Source organism: Coregonus clupeaformis, chromosome 7 (genome assembly GCF_020615455.1).
Source record: "Coregonus clupeaformis isolate EN_2021a chromosome 7, ASM2061545v1, whole genome shotgun sequence".
Lineage (NCBI taxonomy): Eukaryota > Metazoa > Chordata > Actinopteri > Salmoniformes > Salmonidae > Coregonus > Coregonus clupeaformis.
The window spans coordinates 28,515,648-28,541,511 of record NC_059198.1 but is presented as its reverse complement, the minus strand read 5'-3'; the positions used below and the strand labels follow the sequence as shown (position 1 = coordinate 28,541,511).

The 25,864-nt window shown below is 41.4% G+C and overlaps 1 protein-coding gene across 1 annotated transcript; it reads right to left on the bottom strand.

The window, feature by feature from the left end:
- Positions 1-31: 31 nt before the first annotated feature.
- On the bottom strand, positions 32-25,795 carry LOC121569543 (sorting nexin-8). The gene is made up of 14 exons (XM_041880597.2): positions 25,719-25,795; positions 25,257-25,323; positions 12,199-12,326; positions 11,365-11,494; positions 7,173-7,363; positions 6,571-6,691; positions 4,546-4,682; positions 4,330-4,410; positions 4,068-4,228; positions 3,735-3,864; positions 3,565-3,633; positions 3,047-3,196; positions 2,268-2,417; positions 32-2,058 (listed from the first exon to the last, which is right to left on the bottom strand). The coding sequence occupies exons 2-14, from the start codon at positions 25,276-25,278 to the stop codon at positions 1,969-1,971; spliced, it is 1,560 nt and encodes a 519-aa protein (XP_041736531.1). The 5' UTR covers positions 25,279-25,323; positions 25,719-25,795; the 3' UTR covers positions 32-1,968.
- Between the last annotated feature and the right edge of the window lie 69 nt (positions 25,796-25,864).

Genomic DNA, 25,864 nt, shown 5'->3' with positions numbered 1-25,864 from the left:
TTTAGTATCATAAGGGTAATAATGAGACCGGTATCTGATACTTTTTATTTAACGTCAAGTGAGATTCAACATAAAACTGTACAATAGTTAAACTTTCCTGTATCTACATCCTTCACCTAGTTCCTCTTTTCTTTCTCAAAGATCATATAAAACATTTGTTCCTCTTATTATCTGAGACTTGCCAAAAATAAGGTTATGACAATATCTCTGACACAATAATACGAACTTGTGAGGAACCAATTAACAGTTCCACAGAGAAGACTAAAAATAATGCATAGAATAACAACGTATTGCCCCGGAGCTCTCTAATATTACTCAGTTCTAATTGGGAGACATTGTTTATTACACAGCCTCATTCATTACGTGTAAAATACATGCAATTTGCCCATCCTGCAAGAAGAGGGTGAATTTTGCAAGAACAGAGAGGTTACTTAAACATTCAAAATTGTGAGTGAAAAATTGCTGGTTAAACTTTTAATCAGATCAAATAATGACAAACTTTACCAACAATCTTATTCTTTAGACATGGAATTGTAATGTATACCTTTGAATAAAAGGACAAGATAAATGATAAATCAGAGAATATTACATACACAAAGAAAAATATTCTATTTAGTTTTCTTCAAATCTACATTGAGAAAACACTGAACCACCATATAATCTTAATTGAAACTGAAACATTGCAAACAGGTTAGAAGCATTAACACAGAGCACATTTGGTTTCTTTGGTATGTTCACCAATGGTCACGGAGTGTTATAACAGCCATAAATCACACATTATTTTAATTTGATCAAACCTCTTCCTCTTGATAGCTTGCTCGGCTCAGGCGTAGAAACTGAAGTAGCTTTTCACAGTGTTGCAACTAAGATTCGATTGAAGCAAGGAATCTGAAGTCCTTTGCATGAATATAAAGACAACAAGCTAGCAAGCCCAATTGCACAAGTGTGGTCAGTAGGATGATTAATACCTATGTTTTATTTTACAACAAACCATTGAATAGCATGCTGCTACTACATTTCCTTAAATATATATTGGTTTGCCTGTCTTTTGGAAATGAGGCTGTGCCCTGATTAGAATCTTTCTAAACAGCTTAAACATTTACACTAGTCATTTTAAACACAAAGGGTATATTGCCGCCCCCTGGCTGCGGCCAGGAAACGCATCTTCCCTGTGTGGCAACATCGTCAATCAGCTTAATTAGTGTTTTCTTACATGCACATACATTCTTACATTTGTCTGCCTGCAATAAGACACTACATTATACCTCAACATAGCTGAATAATCCTCCAAGAAGTGTAGCTAAGAAGTCCCTCATATGGTAAAGGCAGTGAGCTACAAAATAACACAGAAAGGTCCAGCTTTTTGTGGATTCCTTTTCAACAAAATGTTCCCCGTATATCAACTATGAAAGCAATATTGTCCTCTTCTCGTACAGCAAGGCAGCATCAACGGTGGTGCAGCATCAACGGTGGTGCAGCATCAACGGTGGTGCAGCATCAACGATGGTGCAGCAGCAGCAGCAGCACACATTCTTCAAAGCACTCTTCCACTTCCAAATGAGCTCCTTTGATCAACCTCTGTGACATCCCTAATGAGGATGCACGTACAGTATAATATATCATGAGCTGCAGACCACATCCATTCATTGAAATCAGTGATGTAGTGGTAAAAAAAGAAATTGGTGGGTAAACTGATCACCGGTAGCAGAGAAAAAAGTAACACTCCCTATACTTCAATGCATTTTTCTGCAAAAGGTGGATAAACTGTCCCATAAAGACAAAGAGGTGAGTACACTGCATTAGGCTACTTGCGTTTACCCTCCACCACACAACTGTTACTTAAGGCACAGTTTGTAGTGTTTTTCAAGGTTTTATGAAAACAGTTCACCATCAGTCCCTTCTGAGACTTTGACTGTATCTTGGCTTGCAAAGCAGCATCTTCATTGCTTGTTGAGAGAGCATGGGTGTCTACTTGGGTGTAAGAGGAGGGGATTGCATTCCATTGACACCAAAGAGACACCCAAGCTTCGGCTGGAGATCATTCCACACTGCACCCATCTAGTTATCGAACAAACAAAGAAGTCTGTTATAGTGAAAGCATCCTCTGACCAAAATTCAAAGACGATCATCTTATAATTGTGTATCTATTAAAGATTACAATTCTAGTTACAATCCACACACACCCCTAATGAACTGTGACCTCTACTGCTTCAACTCAAGCCTTAGAAATCCATGCATGACACTGTATATTTCCAGGTGAGTCTCACCTCTTGGTGTCCTTGGACCTGTGAGTTGACGAAGGCTCCCAGGATGTGAGAGGTGATGGGCAGGTAAGTGAAGATGAGCTGAGTCTCCTGGTGAAGGCAGAACAGGGAGAAGTAGTTCCGCAGTTCCATGGTCTGAATGGCGTTCTCTTGCTGTTAGGGGAGGATACAAACTATTACTTCAAACCACAACCATATGATGGTTATCAAGAGGAACAAACCCATTGATCATAAGACTATGCTGTCATGGCCTTGTCTGTAGGAGTCAGTGTGTTGAAAAACATGACATATGAGATCCATTCTAAAGGCTGAAATGCCCAACTGTCAAATGCAATATCGTCCTAAGATGGTTTAGTATGAGAAATGTGGTAGGATGTACCAGGATATCAATCCTTATACCAGGGTATCAATCAACTCCCCAATGATGGCATGTGAGAAAATGCTGTTCCCTCCTTCCTCTCAATGTCAGAGAGGACACAGTCTCTCCGAGGGAGATTGGATTGGCCTGTGATGTTTGGTCTCAGCATAATGAAGATTGAATAGTGTTCATGTTAGCAGGGGTGCTATGAAGCTGACAAAGCTGTATTAATAATGTCAAAACAGTGTTGATTTGACGTGTGACAACCCTGAGTGAATGAGGAAGGAACAGCGTTTTCAAGCACACACAGAGAGAGAGAGAGAGAGAGAGAGAGAGAGAGAGAGAGAGAGAGAGAGATGTGAGTGAGTGAGTGAGAGAGAAAGAAAGGGGAAGGGAAAGAGATAGAATGAATGAGAAAGAAAACCTGCACAATGCGAGACTCCAGTTGCTCCACAGACACCTGCTCTTTGGGCTGCACTGTGGCGCTCATCATCTGCCTCTTCATCATACCATACTTCTGCAGCGCTTTCTGGTGCTCGTGCAATACTCCCTTCTCATGCCGCTCACACAGATCCTATGGAACACACACACACACACAGGGTAAGAAATTACTAAAGCGCAGCATCTACCCTGTTACATTTTTACATTTTAGTCATTTAGCAGACACTCTTGCCCAGAGCGACTTACAGTAAGTAGTGAGTGCATACATTTTCATACTTTTTCGTACTGGTCCCCCGTGGGAATCGAACCCACAACCCTGGCATTGCAAGCGCCATGCTCTACCAACTGAGCCAAACGGGACATATATATAGGTAACACTCTAAATTAAGTTGCTCTTATACCTGTGTAGTACATTTGTAATTACACTAGTAACATTGTATTAACATGTTGTTACATAGTTCTTCAGTAACTGCATTTTTTACATTTCTCAAACAAACTTACTCTGTATGATTGCAGCAAATCCAAGAATAGATTCAGTTTTTCCACAACATCGTCCTCTTCTCTCCTCCCCTTAAGATATCAATGAATAAATGATTATGTTTTGCACGCAGGTAGAGTTTGGCAATAGCACAGTAGAGCAGGTGGTACGTATACAGTCAGCTGGATCGTACCTGCTGAGCACCTTTGTCGGCTAGCAGAGCAAACTCTACGGAAAGGCCTTTCAGAGACTGACGGAGAATGCCCCAGGTGCTTTGGGATGAGGCCAGAGAGGGAATGGGTGAACCATCGGAGCCCAGTGTACTGCAACAGAAAGCATAACTAGTGAAGATGGACCAGTACTGTGTCTCGGCTGAGAAAAACGATTTTAAGTGAGAACCATGAAAAGGAAAAAAAACTAATCCTTGGGATAGCTAACATAATACATTTCCTTGGGCCAAAACACTTGTGTAGAGAGTGGCGATAGAGAAAGAGCGCTTTATGCCCTTAAATGCTGAGTTCTGTACCTGAGCTCCCTTCCAAACATTAGCAAATCAGTGGCGTTTTCCTTGGAGCGCTCTGCCATCTTCTCTGCCCGGTCCCGCAGCTTGTGAAAGCTGTTGTGGATATTCTTGATCAGTTCCCTGCTTGATGAAAACTGGGCCTGGATATCAGCTGGGAGATATTCCTATTGCACAGATGTACAAAGACTCACACTGCTTGTTCTCAGTAGGATTTCAAATAGCTAAGTCATTTGATACAGTATTTCATAATAGAAACAACACAAACCTTTGCCAGAGTTGCCATTCTATTCGTCATGAATTCATCTCCCATTTTCTTGCAAGCATCACGCATTTTCACTTGAACGTCCTGAGAGAGAGAGAGAGAGTAAAGTTGTGTGAGCAGTACTGTCATTATTCGTGGCAAACCCAATAACAAAGTGATCTTGGCGAAGACAACTAGCAGAGATGATGCAAGGTGGTCTTTTCAGTAGCAGAGACATACCGAGCCGTTGAAGGTGAGAAAGGTCTTGACCAGTTCGTCCTCTGAGAAGAAGGGGTGTCGTGCCACTAGGTTGATGAACCGGCCCAGAGCACGTCGCCTTCCCTCTATAAAGTCCCGCTCAGACATGGAGGTCAGGACTGTAGACAGACAGAGGTCAGTTAAAGAGCCAAAATAATCAGTTGTTCTGCTTCCGTAAAAGAGAACAGATGATGTCATACTGTTTTATGTAATACAGTCAGGGTTGGGTAATAACGGATTACATATAACTGGGATTACGTAATCGGATTACAAAAATGAAGTAACTAATAAACCCGGATTACTTTATAAAACGTGTAATCGGATTACTTACATTCTTAAAAACAGCTGATTACTTTCGGGATTACTTAATCTATTATCAAGAGGAACATTTGATAAAACTTTGTCATCATTGCTGTCATTTAGCGCACCATCAACACTTCTCACATGCTCTCAGAGATTCTATTATTCTGATGATCGCCCACCAAGGGTGGATGGCTCCTTTTGTGGTTGAATGAATAGGTAAGGCTTCCAAAACATTTACACCTGGCTCACTGGTCAATCCGAATCGTCTGGACTACAGAGTTCCTGCTTGCTGCTTTGAAGCAGTGCAGTTTCACTCTCTCTTTCCTTTGTGAAATGCTTTCTGATTGCCCAATATTTCAAAATGTAGGCCTAATCGCGGGGAAAACACTATTGAAAGCAACCAATATTGTTACAGTTGAAGAGAAAAGGGTCTCAGCTTTCTGGTCTGAATTGTATTTAATATTCCACAAAGGGCATTCGGCCATTCAAGGTGGGTGCATAGGCATATACATTAAATGTACTGTTAGATATCAATTACACGGCTAACTATCAGTAATAGGCTATATTTTGAGTTAGCAATCTAGCTAACCACTTCCTCAGTTGGGGAATTAGTCGCAAATAAATTAGCATATATGATATTAGTGCCCAAAAAGATAAAGACAAATAATTATCTATTGAACAAAATAAATATGAAAATTCTGGAACCCTATTTTCATAGTAAAATAATAACAACAATTGCCTAGTTGCCAAACCCCAAATTCATGACAATCACTGGTTAGGGGTTGCACATCAAAATATCTGGAATCATGCATTTGTGCTTGAACATGATGTTAGAATAAACCATTTATTTCTTGAATCATACTATTTTAGTAGTCACTTCAGAATGAAACTCTTTGAATTACTTTATAAGACGATGAGGCTAATATTTATTTATATTGGGTGATCCCCCAGCAATTGTGGTGCAACCAAATCATGGGCTGGTGCCACCAAGTGAAAAGGTTAGTATGGAAACCTGTGACTGTGCTCTTACACCACAGGAGGTTGGTGGCACCTTAACTGGGGAGGACGGGCTCATGGTAACGGTTGGAGCGGTATGAATGGAATGGTATCAAATACATCAAACACATGTTTGATGCCATTCCATTTGCTCCGTTTCAGCCATTATTATGAGCAGTCCTCCCCTCAGCAGCCTCCACTGTCTTACACATAGAATAGAACATGTGAATTATAGGATCTTTAGGCTCTTACACTAGTCCCCATTTGGAAATACCCATGTTACAAAAAAAAGAAGCTATATTTTTAAGCATTTAAAAAATATGTCTGGGTGTTAGAAGTGAAAGTAATGCAAAAGTAATCCAAATGTATTCCGATTAGGTTACTAATTTTGAGAAATCCAAATGATTACTTTACTGATTACTTTATTTATCATGTAATTGTAATCAGTCACGGATTACATTTTTCAAGTTATTCGCCCAACCCTGAATACAGTCATAAAGTAATAACATTTGTATTTAATAATGGTAATATAAAGACATAGTTAATGTCTGCTGTAGGAACACGGGGTGAAGTTGGATTAATACCATTGGAGTTCCCTTGGGGCAGCGGGACCCCAGCTCTGATGCAGATTGGAACACTATTATCTACAGATCAAAGCCTCACTCTCCTCCTAATAAGCAAATGTTCTGACTGACATCCTATATATACCTCCTTTCAGCATTCTCTTAGGCGGCAGTGCAGGCACCATTCTGTAGGCAAACCTCTGCAGCAGGAGCTCGTGGAAGACATCGAAATCACTGTACCGCCGGTAAACGGATATCTTAAAACGCTACAAAAGTTAAAACAAACATTATCAGTGAATAACCGAGATGTACAAAATAACATAATGCTTTGGGTTGTGAATTCAACAAATATATTGACAATGGATGTTTGTCATGCGTTGGCTTTGGGTTCATACTGATTGTGAATGCTCACTGCACAGAAACAACACCAGCTCTGTTCAGCTATATTATATTATTATATTAAACGATGCAATGTACAGTATGTATACATTAATTCTTAGATGGACCCTTTATAACAAGCATTAAAGCCATTCGTTTCACCAAGCCAAAAATCCAGAAATAATTGAGGAGCCAGCAATAGAGCCAGAGGGAATTACTGGCTTTTTGGAGTTATGATCAAAATTCCTAGTAAAAGTAAAAAGGTAAATATATGGTAAAGTATGTGCTTGACGTTTTCTATGAATAATTTCCTTCTTCTAACGAAGGCCATTTTTGTTACGATCATATATAATTAAATGCAGCCTTCACCTGGCTGGTGATCTGGTACTCCACGTGTTTGAGGAACAGACCCTTCTTCTCAGGAATTAGCTCCACCTGGACTGTATCCCTGGCCAGCAGCTTGCCCAGGGTCTGGGACACTGTGAGGGGGCTCTCCTGAGTTGGCTGCATCCTCAGATTCTGGAGGTCCTTGAACTCACCAAGTTGGGGCTTAGGGAACTCTTTTCAAACAAACACCAAGTCAAACATGAGTAACCAATGCTATTATCTACTCATTTATCTAGAAGGCAATCAGCACAGCTATGCTCACAGACAAGGTGTACACATCCAGCTGTATTGAACTAATATACATAATTTATGATTCCCTGTAGTGCAGGTTTGAATAAAAATGTTTTACTACACACATCCATGTTGTGTGGGAAAAGCAAGCATGTTCCAATGTACATTTTACATTTCACCTCCCTTATGTGAATGGGAGAATTCAAGTGTCTGAAGGATCAGACGGTAAGTCTGATCCTTCGGGCTCCCTAGTGGTGCAGTGGTCTAAGGCACTGCATCTCAGTGCTTGAGGTGTCACTACAGACCCCCTGGTTCGATTCCAGGCTGTATTACAACCGGCCGTGATTGGGAGTCCCATAGGGCAGCGCACAATTGGCCGGTGTAGGCCGTCATTGTAAATAAGAATTTGTTCTTAACTGACTTGCCTGGTTAAATAAAGGTGAAATAAATAAATAAAATAAAAGTCTGATCCTTCAGACACTTGAATTCTCCCATTCACATTTTAAAAAAAACATGTATTTAATCAGGGGAGCCCAAAAGAGACCAGTGTCTCTTTTGCAATGGTGCCTTGAGGACAAAAATGTAATCAATACAACAACAAAATATAAAAAATAAAACTACAAGACAGCTATAAATACATTACATACGATTATTACAACAAGTTATAATAGTCAATTGAAACAACTGCACACTTCAGTGAACTCATTTAACAACAGAGTTTTAAAAAACTGCCCTATTGGCACCAGGGAATCCAGGTGTAATTTGTTTAGTAAGGTATTCCATAACTGTGGTGCGTTAAAACCAAATTTACCAAACTTTGTGGAGACAACTGGGACCTCAAGAGTTAAGAAAACCTCAGAACGGGATTGGTATCTCATATTTTAATATTTAAACAGGGAAGTGAGGTATGTTGGAAACTTGTGGAGCAGAGCTTTGTAAAGAATAAGGGAGTAATTAAGTGATCTATCTACAGGATTTTAGTGAGGTCCAGCCAACCTTCTGATTCAGGATGCAGTGATGATATTAAAACTCTCAGTGAAGCTTGCTATGGTAGATGGCATCCAATGATTTAAGAGTAGTGGCTAATGCAGTCTGGTAAATGGTGTCAGCATAGTCAAGAACTGGCAGGAAAGTTGATCGCACACTCTGCTTCCTGCTGTTCATGGAGAGACAAGATAAAAGAAGCCCACATTAAATCTTAGCTTTTTAACTAGCTAATCAGTATGTTTTTTAAACGTTAGATCTTTATCAATCCAAACGCCCAGATATTTATTGGCGGGAACCCGCTCGATGAGAGAACCATCCAATTAGTGAATATGCAGCTCATCTTAGAGAATAACATATATTTAGTTTTGCCCGCATTAAGTACAAGTTTTAAATCAACAAGGGCTTTCTGTAATGCAACAAAATCAGATCGCAGCTCTAACATAGCTTGGTCAACTGTGGAATGCAGTGTTTGGTTTTCGCCAGGCATAATGGCACCCATGTCGTCCAAAAAGTTGACTCAAGTTTGCCAAAAAGCACCTGGATGATCATGAAGACTCTTGCAAGAATGTTATATTATTGATTCAAAAGATGATTCAAAAGTATAACTTTTTGAACGACATGGGACCCATTATGCCTGGCGAAAACCAAACACTGCATTCCCCAGTAAGAACCTCAAACCAGCGGTCAAGCATGGTGGTGGTAGTGTGATGGTTTGGGGATGCTTTGCTGCCTCAGGACCTGGACGACATCCCTTAATAGAAGGAACCATGAATTCTGCTCTGTATCAGAGAATTCTACAGGAGAATGTCAGGCCATCCGTCTGTGAGCTGAAGCGCAGCTGGGCCATGCAGCAAGACAATGATCCAAAACACACAATCAAGTCTACATGAAAATGGGTAAAAAGCAACACATTTTAAGTTTTGGAATGGCCTTGTCAAAGTCCAGACCTAATCCCAATTGAGATGTTGTGGCAGGACTTGAAACAAGCAGTTCATGCTTGAAAACCCACAAATGTCGCTGAGTTACAGGAGTTCTGCATGGAAGAGTGGGCCAAAATTCCTCCACAGCAACGTGAGAGACTAATAAACAACTACAGGAAGCGTTTGGTTCCTGGTTGTGCTAAAGGTGGCACAACTAGTTATTGAGTGTAAGGGGGCAATTACTTTTTCACACAGGGGCATTGGGTGTTGCATAACTTTATTTATGAAATAAATTAAATAAGTATGTAATTGTAGTGTTATTTGTTCACTCAGGTGCCCTTTATCTAATATTAGGTTTTTGTTGAAGATCTGATAACATTCAGTATAAAAAATATGCAAAAGTAAAGAAAATTAGAAAGGGGGCAGATACTTTTTCACGCCACTGTATATAAATAGTAAAGAGAACAGGTCCCAATACCGACCTCTGCGGTACACCTTTCGTAATATTGAGGAAACTAGACTTGACACCATCAGAAAGCACACATACCTCTCCCTAAACTCAAATGTCTCTTTCGTCTTGTTAAGTTGCGTCAATTCAAATCTGGTATTAGGAACAAAAGAGGTCAATACACGTCTTCTAAAATAGACTAGTATTTTAATTAATGCAAAAACTTCAATGGTAAATATGATGTTCGTATATACGGGTCCACTGAAATACCACGCAGGGCACTCAGAGAACTGATCCATTGTTCTAAGTTCTTCTTCAAATACTCTGACAGAGATAGTTCCCGCTCCCTGCTGGGCCAATCAGAGTAGAGACTGAGCGTGGTTTAGACTTACTCAGCCAATCGTTGGCGCACAGGCTGGTCCCAGCCCCTTGGCGCTCCACTGTTGCACACTGTTGCCAGGCATAAGTTTGTTATCATCACAACCTGTAGAGTCAGCACCCATAGACACTGTTCCCCTGTACTCCTTGTACCTACGTCCTTGGACGGTTCACAGATCACAAAGAGGCAGTGTTCGTGTCTGTGAGAAATACAAGTCTTATCTCATCCTACACCCTAACGTTCCTCACATGAATCACAGCTTGTTATGTGAAACAACAGTACAGTACAAACCTATTATGTTTAATCATTAATGCATTTTTTCTAAACTAGGCATCACATCTAGATCCCCAAAGTCTTTCAAACAACAGTGATGAGGGTGTGATTCATGTGATCCTGAATTCAACCCTCCTTGCACATTTCACAGAGAGGTATGAGCAGAGTTAATCAACTTCCTACAACAACCAGGAAACCAGTTCTACCATAGCTCAGCAGAGAAAACATGACATCAATTTCACAGAAAGCAGTCAGCTGCCATATTGGCAGCACCTGAAATAACACAGAGGGCCCTAAATAATCATATGAGCTTTGGAACAGAGCTCTAACTCAGGGCTGTGTTTGGAGTAATGGCTACCTCTTAAAAATCAAAGACTCATCCTCCTCTCCAACTTAATGGTACTGTACACTGTAACACTCATGCTTTTCTTCACAAAAACCTAGCCACAGCATGTGAAAGTAAATGGATTCATATAATCAAGAAATACAAGTGTACATGAGAGAGAGGGAAGAGTTCTTCCTGTAACTTTCATTGTGATTTTCACAGAGCTGTTCTAGAAGAAAGAAAGGGCAGGGAAGGTGGTGAGCCATGTCTTTTACAGAGTAATGGGACGGGAGCTGGTGTATTCCTGGACGCAATGCCCAGCGGTTAGAGGAAACCGGCCAACACATACAACACACTATGTTAAAACTAGGACCACCTTTTTGGCACAGCACACTTGCTTGTTTTGTGTGCAAATACAATGTGTACTTTAGCTTGTCACATGCATATTAAACTTCACACAATAAATATATAGTGAACTGAACTTTCTCACACAAGCTGTTTATAGGAGTCACAATGGTTCTTGACCTTAGATACTAAACAGTCAAGCTACTCATTAAGCTACACATTTACTGCGGTGTCCTCACTTGAAAACAACTAGTTCAAAGGCTTACCTTGTATGCAGTTCTCCAAGAGTTTCGGGCTTGGTTGCTTTCCTTGCTGAGCAAGTGCAATCAACGCCAGTGCTTTATAGAGGGACAACTTGCTTAAGAATCCATCAGTGTAGTTAACATGCTCAGCAATCTGGAAAAGACAAGGACATACTATGACTCTCTTAAAAGGTCATTGCTCAATCCAAGGTCTAAATCCAGCAGTGGTTGACAAGAAAATGCAGAAAACACTTTAGTATTGATATACTACAGTAAGAGGCATCAAACTGAACCATGAGGCCTCAGCTGAAATAAATCTATGAAGTGTTTCCATGGATAATGTGTAACACATTACATTTTCCATGTCCATGTGCACTTGAATAACAACTTTTAAACGTCATCCCCTCAAATACCATCACTTTCGAGTAAGCTTTACTGAAGCAAATACCACTAATTAAAAGGCAGCAAGGAGATAGTTTGGAGAAAACACCCTTACTAATAACTGGTGTTGGAACTAGTATTGTAATTACCCCCTTAGTACTTAGTGGTAAAACAAATATAGGCTTGAGAGGGTCTTTGGATAGAGTTGAATGGTTTGTATCAAAGAGCGCTAGATGTTTTTCAAGTATTTTCTGTCTAGTGTCTACCTCCTATTCTGAAGAATGTCTTGTTCACTTTTCTTGGAGTTCCAAGAAGGGAAGCGGATAGAAAACCCTAATACATAACAAACCAGTCTGTGCTTCTGTGTCATAACAACAAAAACATGAGCCTAAAAAACCCAACCACAAACTTCCTTTCCACATTTGGCGGGCATTCTAATTATAGCTGTGACAAGTAAAGCAAACGTTTTGTGTTCACCTGGCCCTGCACAGCACTGGGAAGATCTGTCCTGCTGAGCAACCTCTGGAAGACCTCAACCTGCACTCGTTCATCTATCTTACTCCGGATGGCCTCATACACCTCCCTGTAGTATGGAGGAACTGATCCTGAGAGAGGAGGAGCACAAACCATTAGGCATGGATTTATCTGGATGAATAGACATTTTTCTTAATTGCATGATTTGTTGTTAAACATCATGGCAAATTCTATTTTATTTAACCTAAACAAATAAAATGTATTGGTCGAGTACAAATATTTTACAGATGTTCTTGCAGGTGCAGAGAAATGCTTATGTTTCTAGCTCCAACAGTGCAGTAATACCTATCAACGCAAAACACACAAATTCAAAATAATTAAAATAAATAAATTAAGAAATATCATAATGAGCAATGTCAGTGTCCGGAATATATATATATATATATATATATATATATATTGCTAAAAAAAATAAAGGGAACACTAAAATAACACATCCTAGATCTGAATGAATGAAATAATCTTATTAAATACTTATTTCTTTACATAGTTGAATGTGCTGACAACAAAATCACACAAAAATTATCAATGGAAATCAAATGTATCAACCCATGGAGGTCTGGATTTGGAGTCACCCTCAAAATTAAAGTGGAAAACCACACTACAGGCTGATCCAACTTTGATGTAATGTCCTTAAAACAAGTCAAAATGAGGCTCAGTAGTGTGTGTGGCCTCCACGTGCCTGTATGACCACCCTACAACGACTGGGCATGCTCCTGATGAGGTGGCGGATGGTCTCCTGAGGGATCTCCTCCCAGACCTGGACTAAAGCATCCGCCAACTCCTGGACAGTCTGTGGTGCAACGTGGCGTTGGTGGATGGAGCGAGACATGATGTCCCAGATGTGCTCAATTGGATTCAGGTCTGGGGAACGGGCGGGCCAGTCCATAGCATCAATGCCTTCCTCTTGCAGGAACTGCTGACACACTCCAGCCACATGAGGTCTAGCATTGTCTTGCATTAGGAGGAACCCAGGGCTGTGCGGCCCCCCAAAGAAATGCCACCCCACCATGACTGACCCACCGCCAAACCGGTCATGCTGGAGGATGTTGCAGGTAGCAGAACGTTCTCCACGGCGTCTCCAGTCTCTGTCACGTCTGTCACATGTGCTCAGTGTGAACCTGCTTTCATCTGTGAAGAGCACAGGGCGCCAGTGGCGAATTTGTCAATCTTGGTGTTCTCTGGCAAATGCCAAACGTCCTGCACGGTGTTGGGCTGTAAGCACAACCCCCACCTGTGGATGTCGGGCCCTCATACCACCCTCATGGAGTCTGTTTCTGACCGTTTGAGCAGACACATGCACATTTGTGGCCTGCTGGAGGTCATTTTGCAGGGCTCTGGCAGTGCTCCTCCAGCTCCTCCTTGCACAAAGGCGGAGGTAGCGGTCCTGCTGCTGGGTTGTTGCCCTCCTACGGCCTCCTACACGTCTCCTGATGTACTGGCCTGTCTCCTGGTAGCGCCTCCATGCTCTGGACACTACGCTGACAGACACAGCAAACCTTCTTGCCACAGCTCGCATTGATGTGCCATCCTGGATGAGCTGCACTACCTGAGCCACTTGTGTGGGTTGTAGACTCCGTCTCATGCTACCACTAGAGTGAAAGCACCGCCAGCATTCAAAAGTGACCAAAACATCAGCCAGGAAGCATAGGAACTGAGAAGTGGTCTGTGGTCACCACCTGCAAACCAGTCCTTTATTGGGGGTGTCTTGCTAATTGCCTATAATTTCCACCTGTTGTCTATTCCATTTGCAAAACAGCATGTGAAATGTATTGTCAATCAGTGTTGCTTCCTAAGTGGACAGTTTGATTTAATAGAAGTGTGATTGACTTGGAGTTACATTGTGTTGTTTAGCAGTGTATATATATATATATATATATATATATATATATATATATATATATATATATATATAGTGAGGGAAAAAAGTATTTGATCCCCTGCTGATTTTGTACGTTTGCCCACTGACAAAGACATGATCAGTCTATAATTGTAATGGTAGGTTTATTTGAACAGTGAGACACAGAATAACAACAACAAAAATCCAGAAAAACGCATGTCAAAAATGTTATAAATTGATTTGCATTTTAATGAGGGAAATAAGTATTTGACCCCCTCTCAATCAGAAAGATTTCTGGCTCCCAGGTGTCTTTTATACAGGTAATGAGCTGAGATTAGGAGCACACTCTTAAAGGGAGTGCTCCTAATCTCAGTTTGTTACCTGTATAAAAGACACCTGTCCACAGAAGCAATCAATCAATCAGATTCCAAACTCTCCACCATGGCCAAGACCAATGAGCTCTCCAAGGATGTCAGGGACAAGATTGTAGACCTACACAAGGCTGGAATGGGCTACAAGACCATCGCCAAGCAGCTTGGTGAGAAGGTGACAACAGTTGGTGCGATTATTCGCAAATGAAGAAAGACAAAATAACTGTCAATCTCCCTCGGCCTGGGGCTCCATGCAAGATCTCACCTCGTGGAGTTGCAATGATCATGAGAACGGTGAGGAATCAGCCCAGAACTACACGGGAGGATCTTGTCAATGATCTCAAGGCAGCTGGGACCATAGTCACCAAGAAAACAATTGGTAACACACTACGCCGTGAAGGACTGAAATCCTGCAGCGCCCGCAAGGTCCCCCTGCTCAAGAAAGCACATATACAGGCCGGTCTGAAGTTTGCCAATGAACATCTGAATGATTCAGAGGAGAACTGGGTGAAAGTGTTGTGGTCAGATGAGACCAAAATTGAGCTCTTTGGCATCAACTCAACTCGCCGTGTTTGGAGGAGGAGGAATGCTGCCTATGACCCCAAGAACACCATCCCCACCGTCAAATATGGAGGTGGAAACATTATGCTTTGGGGATGTTTTTCTGCTAGGGGGACAGGACAACTTCACCGCATCAAAGGGACGATGGACGGGGCCATGTACCGTCAAATCTTGGGTGAGAACCTCCTTCCCTCAGCCAGGGCATTGAAAATGGGTCGTGGATGGGTATTCCAGTATGACAATGACCTAAAACACACGGCCAAGGCAACAAAGGAGTGGCTCAAGAAGAAGCACATTAAGGTCCTGGAGTGGCCTAGCCAGTCTCCAGACCTTAATCCTATAGTAAATCTGTGGAGGGAGCTGAAGGTTCGAGTTGCCAAACGTCAGGCTCGAAACCTTAATGACTTGGAGAAGATCTGCAAAGAGGAGTGGGACAAAATTCCTCCGGAGATGTGTGCAAACCTGGTGGCCAATTACAAGAAACGTTTGCCACCAAGTACTAAGTCATGTTTTGCAAAGGGGTCAAATACTTATTTCCCTCATTAAAATGCAAATCAATTTATAAAAATTTTTTATATGCATTTTTCTGGATTTTGTTGTTGTTATTCTGTCTCTCACTGTTCAAATAAACATACCATTAAAATTATAGACTGATCATGTCTTTGTCAGTGGGAAAACGTACAAAATCAGCAGGGGATCAAATACTTTTTTCCCTCACTGTATATATATATATATATATATATATATATATATATATATATATATATATAAAAAAAAAGAGAGAGAGAGAGAGAGAGAGAGAGAGAGAGAGAGAGAGAGAGAGAGCGAGAGAGAGAGATACAGTGGGGATAACAAGTATTTGATACACTGCCGATTTTGCAGGTTTTCCTGCTTACAAAGCATGTAGAGGTCTGTAATTTTTATCATAGGTACACTTCAACTATGAGAGACGGAATCTAAAACAAAAATCCAGAAAATCACATTGTATGATTTTTAAGTAATTCATGTGCATTTTATTGCATGACATAAGTATTTGATCACCTACCAACCAGTAAGAATTCCGGCTCTCACAGACCTGTTAGTTTTTCTTTAAGATGCCCTCCTGTTCTCCACTCATTACCTGTATTAACTGCACCTGTTTAAACTCGTTACCTGTATAAAAGACACCTGTCCACACACTCAATCAAAACAGACTCCAACCTCTCCACAATGGCCAAGACCAGAGAGCTGTGTAAGGACATCAGGGATAAAATTGTAGACCTGCACAAGGCTGGGATGGGCTACAGGACAATAGGCAAGCAGCTTGGTGAGAAGGCAACAACTGTTGCCGCAATTATTAGAAAATGGAAGAAGTTCAAGATGACGGTCAATTACCCTCGGTCTGGGGCTCCATGCAAGATCTCACCTTGTGGGGCAATGATCATGAGGAAGGTGAGGGGTCAGCCCAGAACTACACGGCAGGACCTGGTCAATGACCTGAAGAGAGCTGGGACCACAGTCTCAAAGAAAACCATTAGTAACACACTACGCCGTCATGGATTAAAATCCTGCAGCGCACGCAAGGTCCCCCTGTTCAAGCCAGCGCATGTCCAGGCGCGTCTGAAGTTTGCCAATGACCATCTGGATGATCCAGAGGAGGAATGGGAGAAGGTCATGTGGTCTGATGAGACAAAAATAGAGCTTTTTGGTCTAAACTCCACTCGCCGTGTTTGGAGGAAGACGAAGGATGAGTACAACCCCAAGAACACCATCCCAACCGTGAAGCATGGAGGTGGAAACATCATTCTTTGGGGATGCTTTTCTGCAAAGGAAACAGGACGACTGCACCGTATTGAGGGTAGGATGGATGGGGCCATGTATCGCGGGATCTTGGCCAACAACCTCCTTCCCTCAGTAAGAGCATTGAAGATGGGTCGTGGCTGGGTCTTCCAGCATGACAACGACCCGAAACACACAGCCAGGGAAACTAAGGAGTGGCTCCGTAAGAAGCATCTCAAGGTCCTGGAGTGGCCTAGCCAGTCTCCAGACCTGAACCCAATAGAAAATCTTTGGAGGGTGCTGAAAGTCCGTATTGCCCAGCGACAGCCCCGAAACCTGAAGGATCTGGAGAAGGTCTGTATGGAGGAGTGGGCCAAAATCCCTGCTGCAGTGTGTGCAAACCTGGTCAAGACCTACAGGAAACGTATGATCTCTGTAATTGCAAATAAACGTTTCTGTATCAAATATTAAGTTCTGCTTTTCTGATGTATCAAATACTTATGTCATGCAATAAAATGCATATTAATTACTTATAAATCATACAATGTGATTTTCTGGATTTTTGTTTTAGATTCCGTCTCTCACAGTTGAAGTGTACCTATGATAAAAATGACAGACCTCTAAATGCTTTGTAAGTAGGAAAACCTGCAAAATCGTCAGTGTATCAAATACTTGTTCTCCCCACTGTATGTATGTATGTATATATATATATATTACACTGAGTGTACAAAAAATTAAGAACACCTGCTCTATCCATGACATAGACTGAACAGGTGAATCCATGTGAAAGCTATGATCCCTTATTGATGTCACTTGTTAAATGCACTTCAATCAGTGTAGATGAAGGGGAGGAGACAGGTTAAAGAAGGATTTCTAAGCCTTGAGACATGGATTGTGTTTGTGTGCCATTCAGAAGGTGAATGAGCAAGACAAAATATTTAAGTGCCTTTGAACAGGGTATGATAGTAGGTGCCAGGCACACAGGGATGTGTCAAGAACTACAACGCTGCAGGGTTTTTCACGCTCAACAGTTTCAGTGTGTATAAAGAATGGTCCACCACCCAAAGGACATCCAGCCAACTTGACACAACTGTGGGAAGCATTGGAGTCAACATGGGCCAGCATCCCTTTTGAAACCTGGTTGCGTCCATGCCCCGACGAATTGAGGCTGTTCTGAGGGCAAAAGGGGAGGGGAGGGTGCAACTCAATATTAGGAAGGTGTTCCTAATGTTTGATATACTCAGTGAATATGCATATAATGGTGTGAATTATAGACAGTGTGGACAGTATATGAATAGAAAAGGTGTGTACAGCAGTAGGATGAGCCTTGACTAGAATACAGTATATACATATGAAGTGGGTAAAACAATATTATTGATTACAGAAAATATATTATTTCACAGCGGTTTAGATGGTACAATGATTCTCTACACTATACTTGCTTGTTTTGTCACAAACTGAAATTAGGCAAACTATTAGAATCAGGAAATGGCGGAGCGATTTCTGCATAGTGCATTTTTAACACAGATCTCATAAACAATCTCAAGCACAAGCCCACCTGCTAGTGAGTAGCCAGCTAATCTTTTTATTTAAAGTCTAGACAACTTGGATCTACAGTGCATGTTGTGTTACAGCCTGAATTTAAAATGGATTAAATTGAGATTTTGTGTCACCGGCCTACACACAATACCCCATAATGTCAAAGTGGAATTATGTTTTTAGAAATGTTTACTAATTAAACATGAAAAGCTTAAATGTCTTGAGTCAATACGTATTCAACCCCTTTGTTATGGCAAGCCTAAATAAGTTCAGGAGTAAAGATTTGCTTTACAAGTCACATAATAAGTTGCATGGACTCACTCTGTGTGCAATAATTGTGTTTAACATGAGTTTTGAATGACTACCTCATTTCTGTACCCCACACACTCTGTAAGGTCCCTCAGTCGAGCACTTAATTTCAAACTCAGATTCCACCACAAAGACCAGGAAGGTTTTCCAATGTTTCTCATAGAAGTGCACCTATTGGTAGATGGGTAAAAAAACAAAACAAAAAAACATTGAATATCCCTTTGACCATGGTGAAGTGTTTTTCAAATAAATGATGATTGCCTAATCATTTTGAATGTACGCAGGTGTCATGACTACATGAATATGTTGACTATAATTTATTGAATCAACTAACTATGTTTAATGGTTACTTGATTAAATTAATCATGTAACAATTAACTCATTAGGAATTGGGGCACCACGGAATAAGTTGTTTATAGAGTTACCATCTCCCAAATTAAACTCTAAAAGGTCTTTACCTGTCACTATGTATAAAACAGTCAACGTATCAATCATTACCTCTTATCAGTCTCATTCTGAATGCTCGTAGACTTCTTGGATCTGCACAAACCCCAGCATTACTTATGATTCAGCACTACACAAATTGGCTTAATTATTTATTTACTAGCTAACTAAATAATAACACAGAATACATTCATACTTAATACATGAGAAAAAGTCCCTTGCGGACTAATAACAGCATGACTGCTTGGTTATCAAAAGAGGGAGGGATAAAGGAAGAGGGAGAGAGAGAGAAAGAGAGAGTCAAACTTATCGTTGATACATTTGGAAACTGCCCTCAAAGTAATCATCATACATTGCTCACGAACCAACGCCCGTTTTGGAGTAAGAAACCAATTAATGTATTTACATGTTTGCCGCTCGTCTATCTCTGTTGAAACAAGCCCTCTTGGAAAGGAGGTTTTGGCTGGGTCTTCGCTCAGCTCACTTATAAGGCTCTGATTGCCCACCAGAGGTCACAATGTCCATCTTCTTTGTTGTCCTGGCTTGGCGTGTTCAAATAGAACAAATACTCAGAAGCCTTCTAATGACTGTCTGAGATGGGATTTTCTCCTTCCCACCTCATGTCTTTAGTCAGAGTTTACAGCTGCAGACTGGCAATGTTCAGGTCTAGTCTGGTGAGTTTATCTTCTTCACCTCGTGTTGAGATTCAAAGTTCTAAGCATTTCAAACGTGTGGACTACCGTCTCCACGCTTTCTGGTCTAACCATTTTAAGCCATGTAGCCACAGCTCCACGTTTTCTGGTCTAACCATTTTAAGCCATGTAGCCACAGCTCCACGTTTTCTGGTCTAACCATTTTAAGCCATGTAGCCACAGCTCCACGTTTTCTGGTCTAACCATTTTAAGCCATGTAGCCACAGCTCCACGTTTTCTGGTCTAACCATTTTAAGCCATGTAGCCACAGCTCCACGTTTTCTGGTCTAACCATTTTAAGCCATGTAGCCACAGCTCCACGTTTTCTGGTCTAACCATTTTAAGCCATGTAGCCACAGCTCCACGCTTTCTGGTCTAACCATTTTAAGCCATGTAGCCACAGCTCCACGCTTTCTGGTCTAATGTAAATTTCGTTACCAAGGCTTTTTATGCACTCTGGTAAAAGGGGCGTTCCTACTTGCTGACACGGTCTCTGAGCTCACTCGGGGCGTGGCTACTGACTGTGCATAGCTTATATGAAAACCTATGATCTTGTTAGAAAACTAAAATCACATTCCTATCTTAACAACAATACTTTCAGCATTTTTCATTTCTTATACACAACGTATTGGTTTAAGACTTGACAGATAGAATGTGTATACGTTCCAAATTACAGTACTTTCTTGATACCATCCTTAATGACATCACAAAATAATAAACAATATGACATGATTATTCTTTAGATCCCCACTGACCATTCCCCACATTCTGAAATATTGATCCAGTGTTCACTTTTTGGACGTAAAAGTTTTGGCGGCAAAAGTATTCTGGGGGACAAGGCACATTCCTTTCACCATACTAGAGGGCCAGAGATAGATTATCCTCCTCTCTAATTTATGGCAGAGTGTTAAGGTGTCAAGACCGGCACTATAAGTATAATGTTTCTTTGCAGGACAAGGATTGTCCTGACTTTCAAGATTGCCTGAATTGCTTTGCCTTGCTTTTCTGGTTGGCTGGCAAGTTTCACCATCCAATTATTTCAGATATACAGGAGTGCAAGTTTTACCATGGCACGGACTGTAGCGATATGTTGGCACATGAGAAGTATTAGAATATGGCAAATATTTGTAAAAAAGTTATTGCATTCTATACAGTGGCTTGCGAAAGTATTCACCCCCCTTGGCATTTTTCCTATTTTGTTGCATTACAACCTGTAATTTAAATGCCAAGGGGATTGAATACTTTTGCAAGGCACTGTACATGCTGGCTTTCGTGGGCTACCTGAGACATGAAACATAGGTGGGAGGGCATACAGGTTGTCACTAATGCTGGTGACACTGTCTGTGATTTATTTAGAGTTCAAGGCACACTTAACCAGCATGGCTACCACAGCATTCTGCAGCGATACGCCATCCCATCTGGTTTGGGCTTAGTGGGACTATCATTCGTTTTTCAACAGGACAATGACCCAACACAACTCCAGGCTGTGTAAGGGCTATTTTACCAAGAAAGAGAGTGATGGAGTGCTGCATCAGATGACCTGGCCTCCACAATCCCCCGATCTCAACCCAATTGAGATGGTTTGGGATAAGTCGGACAGCAGAGTGAAGGGAAAAGCAGCCAACAGTGCTCAGCATATGTGGAAACTCCTTCAAGACTGTTGGAAAAGCATTCCAGGTGGTTGAGAGAATGCCAAGAGTGTGCAAAGCTGTCATCAAGGCAAAGGGTGGCTATTTGAAGAATCTCAAATATAAAATATATTTGGATTTGTTTAACACTTTTTTGGTTACTACTTGATTTCATATGTGTTATTTCATAGTTTTGATGTCTTCACTATTATTCTACAATGTAAAAAGTAGTAAAAATAAAGAAAAACCCTTGAATGAGTAGGTGTGTCCAAACTTTTGACTGGTCATGTATTTTCTATGCAAACTTTCCAAATGTCGACAACAACAACAAAAAAATCACTGGACAAGTTAATGGAAACATAGCTAGTGAATGTTCCTGAGTGGCTTAGTTACAGTTTTGACTTAAATTGGCTTGATAATCTATGCCAATAATTGAAAATGGCTGTCTAGCAATGATCAACAACAAACTTTACAGAGCTTGAAGAATTTGTTAAAGAATAATGTGCAAATATTGTACAATCCAGGTGTGCAAAGCTCTTAGAGACTTACCCTGTAGCTCAGTTGGTAGAGCATGGCGCTTGCAATGCCAGGGTTGTGGATTCGTTTCCCACGTGGGGGCCAGTATGAAAATGTATGCACTCACTAACTGCAAGTCGCTCTGGATAAGAGCGTCTGCTAAATGACTAAAAAAATGTTTTTAATGTACCCAGAAAGACACAGCTGTAATCGCTGACAAAGGTGATTCTAACATGTATTGTGTCAGGGGGTTGAATACTTCTAATCAATATATATTAGTGTTTTATTTTTCATAAAATATTTTATCAAATATTATAATATTTCTTCCACTTTGACATTCGAGTATTTTGTGTAGATCGTTGACAAAAAATGACAATTAAATGCATTTTAATCCCAACTTGTAACACAACAAAATGTGGAAAAAGTCAAGGGGTGTGAATACTTTCTGAAGGTACATTCAGGTAACTGCCAAAATAAAGGAAACAACCAAATAAAGTGTCTTAATAGGGCACTGGGCCACCACGAGCCAGAACTGCCTGAATGCACCTTGGCATAGATTCTACAAGTGTCTGGAACTCTATTAGAGGGATGCGACACCATACTTTCGCGAGAAATTCCATTTTATATTTTGTTGATGGTATTGGAAAACGCTGTCTCAGGGACCACTCCAGAATCTCCCATAAGTGTTCAATTGGGTTGAGATCTGGTGACTGAAACGACCATGGCATATGGTTTACATCGTTTTCATGCTCATTAAATCATTCAGTGGCCACTCGTGCCCTGTGGGATGAAGGCATTGTAATCGATAGCAAAGCCTTGGTAGCCAAAATAATGGCCTGCCCAGCATTTTTATACATGACCCTAAGCATGATGGGTTGTTAATTGCTTAATTAACTCAAGAACCACACCTGTTTTCAATATACTGTAATGACCCGGGCTGGGTCATTAAGGAAAAAGAGACGGACACCAGGTGTGCAGGGCAGAACACAGGTTTATTCCTAAACTGGGCTATTGTTCAGGCCACAGCCGGAGGTCGCATCAGTCTCTTGGGCCTCCCCGTGACTCTCACCGGTGGACCTCCAGAACACTAATCTGCCCAAATGTCATTTCCAGCGCCCTCCGAAGAGGCAGCCCCCTCCCCAGGCTCAGGTTGCACTAGAGTCTCCTCGTTAGACTGTTCCCGTGGGCTCACATCAGAGTCCTCACTCCCATTCCATACCGTTTTCCTCCCTCTGTAGGGCGCCAATCGATCCCGGTGGACCACCACCTTCCTGCTCCGTGGGGGGACCTCCACATGGTACGTCACCTCCCCCACTCTCTCTATCACCAGACACAGCCCCACCCAGGCACTGTCCAGCTTTGGGCACCGTCCCTTCTTGCGCGTGGGGTTGTGAGGTCACACGCATTCTCCCACTCCAAAGTGCCTTCCCCTAGCACGCGAGTCATAGTGGCGCTTTTGGTGCACTCCTGCGTTCTCGAGCTGCTCTCTTGCGAAGGTGTGAGCCGCTTCTAACCGGTTCTGCAGACGACGAACATAGTTCGGGCCAGGCAAAACCCTGTCGTCGTTATCAGGAGGGCGGCCAAACGTCAGTTCGGCTGGGGTGCACAACTCACGACCTAACATTAGTAGCGCTGGGGAGCACGCAGTCGATTCTTGAACAGCCGACCTACATGCCATAAGAATAAACGGTAAGTGGGTGTCCCAATCTCGCTGGTGTTTTGAGGTAACGATGGCCAGCTGCTGCGCTAATGTTCTGTTAAATCTTTCCACCAGCCCATCACTCTGGGGGTGAAGCGGAGTAGTGCGCGTCTTCTCCGCGCCTGACCGTCTACACAACTCTGAGAACACCCGTGACTCGAATTTTCTCCCTTTGTCGCTGTGAATAGACTGTGGCACCCCAAACCGACTGATTATTCCCCCTACCAACGCATCAGCTACTGTCTCTGCCTCCTTGTCTGGGAGAGCGTAAGCCTCTGGCCACTTGGTGAAGTAGTCCATAGCAGTTAGAATTCACCTGTTACCGCTGTCTGTGGTTGGAAACGGCCCCACTATGTCTACCCCCAGTCTCTCCAAGGGCTCCCCTACTGGGAATTGTTGTAGGAGAACAATAACACACCCACGAACACAGAACACAATAACGGGTCGTTACAATACTTTGTTTCCCTCATATACTCAAGTGTTCCCATTATTTTGGCAGTTACCTGTAAATCTATGGGCGAAACAGTGCTTAAAATAATATATTTTTGTATTGGCAAACATGTTTACAAAGTAAACTTTTAATAGTATGTCGACAACTTTCCTATGCTAGTCTGGGTACCAGTCTTTTTAGCTAACTTTCCACTCCTGTCATTTGCCAAGATGCTGATAAAAAAAAAGTACAACGGGAATCCTCTGTTCTCCCCACGTCCAATGTTATGTTTACAATTAAATGTATTATGTCAGAATACCCAATGTTAGAATGTTTCTAATCAAACGTATTAATTACATTAGACCGTTTTCCTATCCGTCTAATTTGCATAAACATTGTGATTGGATGATTGCTGTGAGGGTTATCGAATCCGGATCAAATCCTCTGATCTCCTCGAGCTCATTAATGATAGAATGTTCATATGAAGATTGCCGAAAGGCTAGTCTCTTAGGCAAATGACAGGATAGGCAAGGAGTGGAATATAATAGCTAAACAGAGACGACAACCAGGCTAGTCCTATGCTATGGAACGTTGAATACGCGAGTTGAACAGGTCATAGAAATATAATCTAGATTGTAATTCTATGGGACAGGTAACATCCATAACAGGTGAGAACATGGGACTGAGGAGACCAATGCAACAGTACAGTAGTTTAACCTACTGTATAAAAAAAAAACTACAGGTATCGGTCAAATCACCCTTAATTACTTTTTTATTGAATGTAATATCTCATGTTGTTCTTGTCTATTACTGTTCTGTACTTTCATGTATTTGTACGTTTCGTGTGGACCCCAGGAAGAGTAGCTGCTGCATGTGTAGTAGCTAATGGGGATCCAATAAACTAAACTATACTAAACACCCTTCCTAAACTTGTAATCTAATGCTCAGACTAGTAACCTATATTTTACAATTCTCAGTAAACCTACTATATTACTGTTTATCTTACAGTTGACAGGTTTTGTAGTTACATCACGAATCGTATGCTTGAATATGGCTCTGAACACTTAACACCGCGTTCTCTTGGTCTGAATTCAATCAACAAACATAACCCCCAAAAAAACATTGTCGCCACGTAGAACGTTTAGAAAAAGTCGAGAACACATTCTTAAATCCAACATAAAGATGCGGAACATAACATGTATTTAGCAAATTACCTTCATTGAGCTCGCCTGCCATAGTTCAGATTGTCATGTGAGCACGACAGCACCTCCATGTGATTTCCTGAAGAAAAAAACCCGAAGAATTTCCTATTTCTTAAAGTTGTAGTGAACTTTGGATTTTTGCCAGATTTCAGACCTTATGCAACAGTACTGTATATGTCCATACATGATTGAAGGCACAGTAGGCATTAAACTAGACCTGGATTACTGCAAACGGGATATTAGGAATCCAGAACATAGGAGCATAGGTGAACAAGTGTTATTGTTTATGTGCCCCCCCCCCCCTCAATATGTGCCATTGTATATGTTAATTATAGCCTAACCCTAACTTGATTTGGGGAAAAAACTCTAGCCAAATAAATAAAATAACATCTCTTTGAGGACCATTGCACCAAATCTATTTATTGGATATTGATATACACATTTTTATATGTTTACATTGTAACCTATTTTTACCTGTTGGTCACTCAATGGGTTCAGACGGTCTAAACGGTTGAAGGGTGATTTGTGGGTTTGTCTCCTCCAATAGATCCCGAAGGGTGGTGTTATTGTACAGTGTGTGTGTGTGTGTGTCATAATGATTTCCTGGATACAGCCCAATA